At 35.9% G+C, this 1,160-nt stretch overlaps 1 protein-coding gene across 1 annotated transcript in view; it reads left to right on the top strand.

Annotated features, from left to right (window-relative positions):
- Positions 1 to 299: 299 nt before the first annotated feature.
- HELRODRAFT_189685 (hypothetical protein) overlaps positions 300 to 1,160 on the top strand; it is a gene marked incomplete at its 5' end in the record, with an annotated part of 5,856 nt that continues 4,995 nt past the window's right edge. The window contains one exon of the mRNA XM_009031113.1: positions 300 to 411. Within this exon, the coding sequence (XP_009029361.1) occupies positions 300 to 411 (112 nt within the window). The remainder of the gene's footprint in view (positions 412 to 1,160) is intronic.

Below are 1,160 nucleotides of genomic sequence, written 5' to 3'. Positions count from 1 at the left end.
AATTAACCACAACAACAACTTCCTTAACTTATCCTAAGCGCACTAACAACAATTACATAAACAACGTAAACAACAGCAATAACAACAGCATACAACAACAAAGATAACAACAACAGTAACACCAAAACAATACAAAAACAGCAACACAACAATAACAATACTAACAACACAACAGCTTCGGTAAAAAACAACAACAAAAGCCACAACAACCACAAAAACAACAACAGCCACAACAACAACAACACAAGCAGCCACAACAACAACAACACAAGTAGCCACAACAACAACAACACTGGAAAATGTTCAGTGAAACGAGATTGACATATGCATCGATCCGAAGTAGCATCAGCTGTTTGATATGCGGGGGGGTCCTAAACGACGCCCTCTCCCTGACAGACTGCCACCACTCTTGTTAGTTATCATTATCATCACCACCATCATCGTCATCATCATCGTCGTCGTTGTTGTTATCACTAACATTGTTGTTATTACCATCGTCATGGTCATCGTTGTATTCATCATCATCATCATCTTCATCGCCATCATCATCTTCATCGCCATCATCATCTTCATCGCCATCATCATCATCATCACAGTCATCATCATCCTTATCATCATCACAATCCTTCATCCTCATCATCGCATTCATCATTATTATCCTAATTATCATCGTCATAATCATCATCACAATCATTCATCATCATCATCATCACAATCATTCATCATTATTATCCTCATCATTATTCTCATCATCATCACTAAGATGTTTGTTAGATTGAACTAGTGATGATGTCGGGATTAATTAAAAGTTCTCCTCATTACATTTCATTAAAACTTCCGGCCACTAATTCATTTAATAATAACCTTTCATAATTAAATCCAAAAGTGATTCATTTTTTAATTATATATATATATATATATATATATATATATGTATATATTATAAAGTATGTGAGTGTATGTGGTGTATGCGTGTATGTAATTACGTGTGTGTGTGTTATGTGTGTAATTACGTGTGTGTGTGTGTGTGTGTGTGCGTGTGTGTTTAGCATTCGTGTGTGTGTGTGTATGTATGTGTGTATGTGTGTGTATGTGTGTGTGTGTGTGTGTGTGTGTGAGTGTGTGTGTGTGTGTGTGTGGAAATAATTATATAACCCACC

This window comes from Helobdella robusta (assembly GCF_000326865.2).
Source record: "Helobdella robusta unplaced genomic scaffold HELROscaffold_7, whole genome shotgun sequence".
Taxonomy (NCBI): domain Eukaryota; kingdom Metazoa; phylum Annelida; class Clitellata; order Rhynchobdellida; family Glossiphoniidae; genus Helobdella; species Helobdella robusta.
Note: the sequence above shows the minus strand (reverse complement) of the source record. Positions and strands in the feature narration are given on the sequence as shown.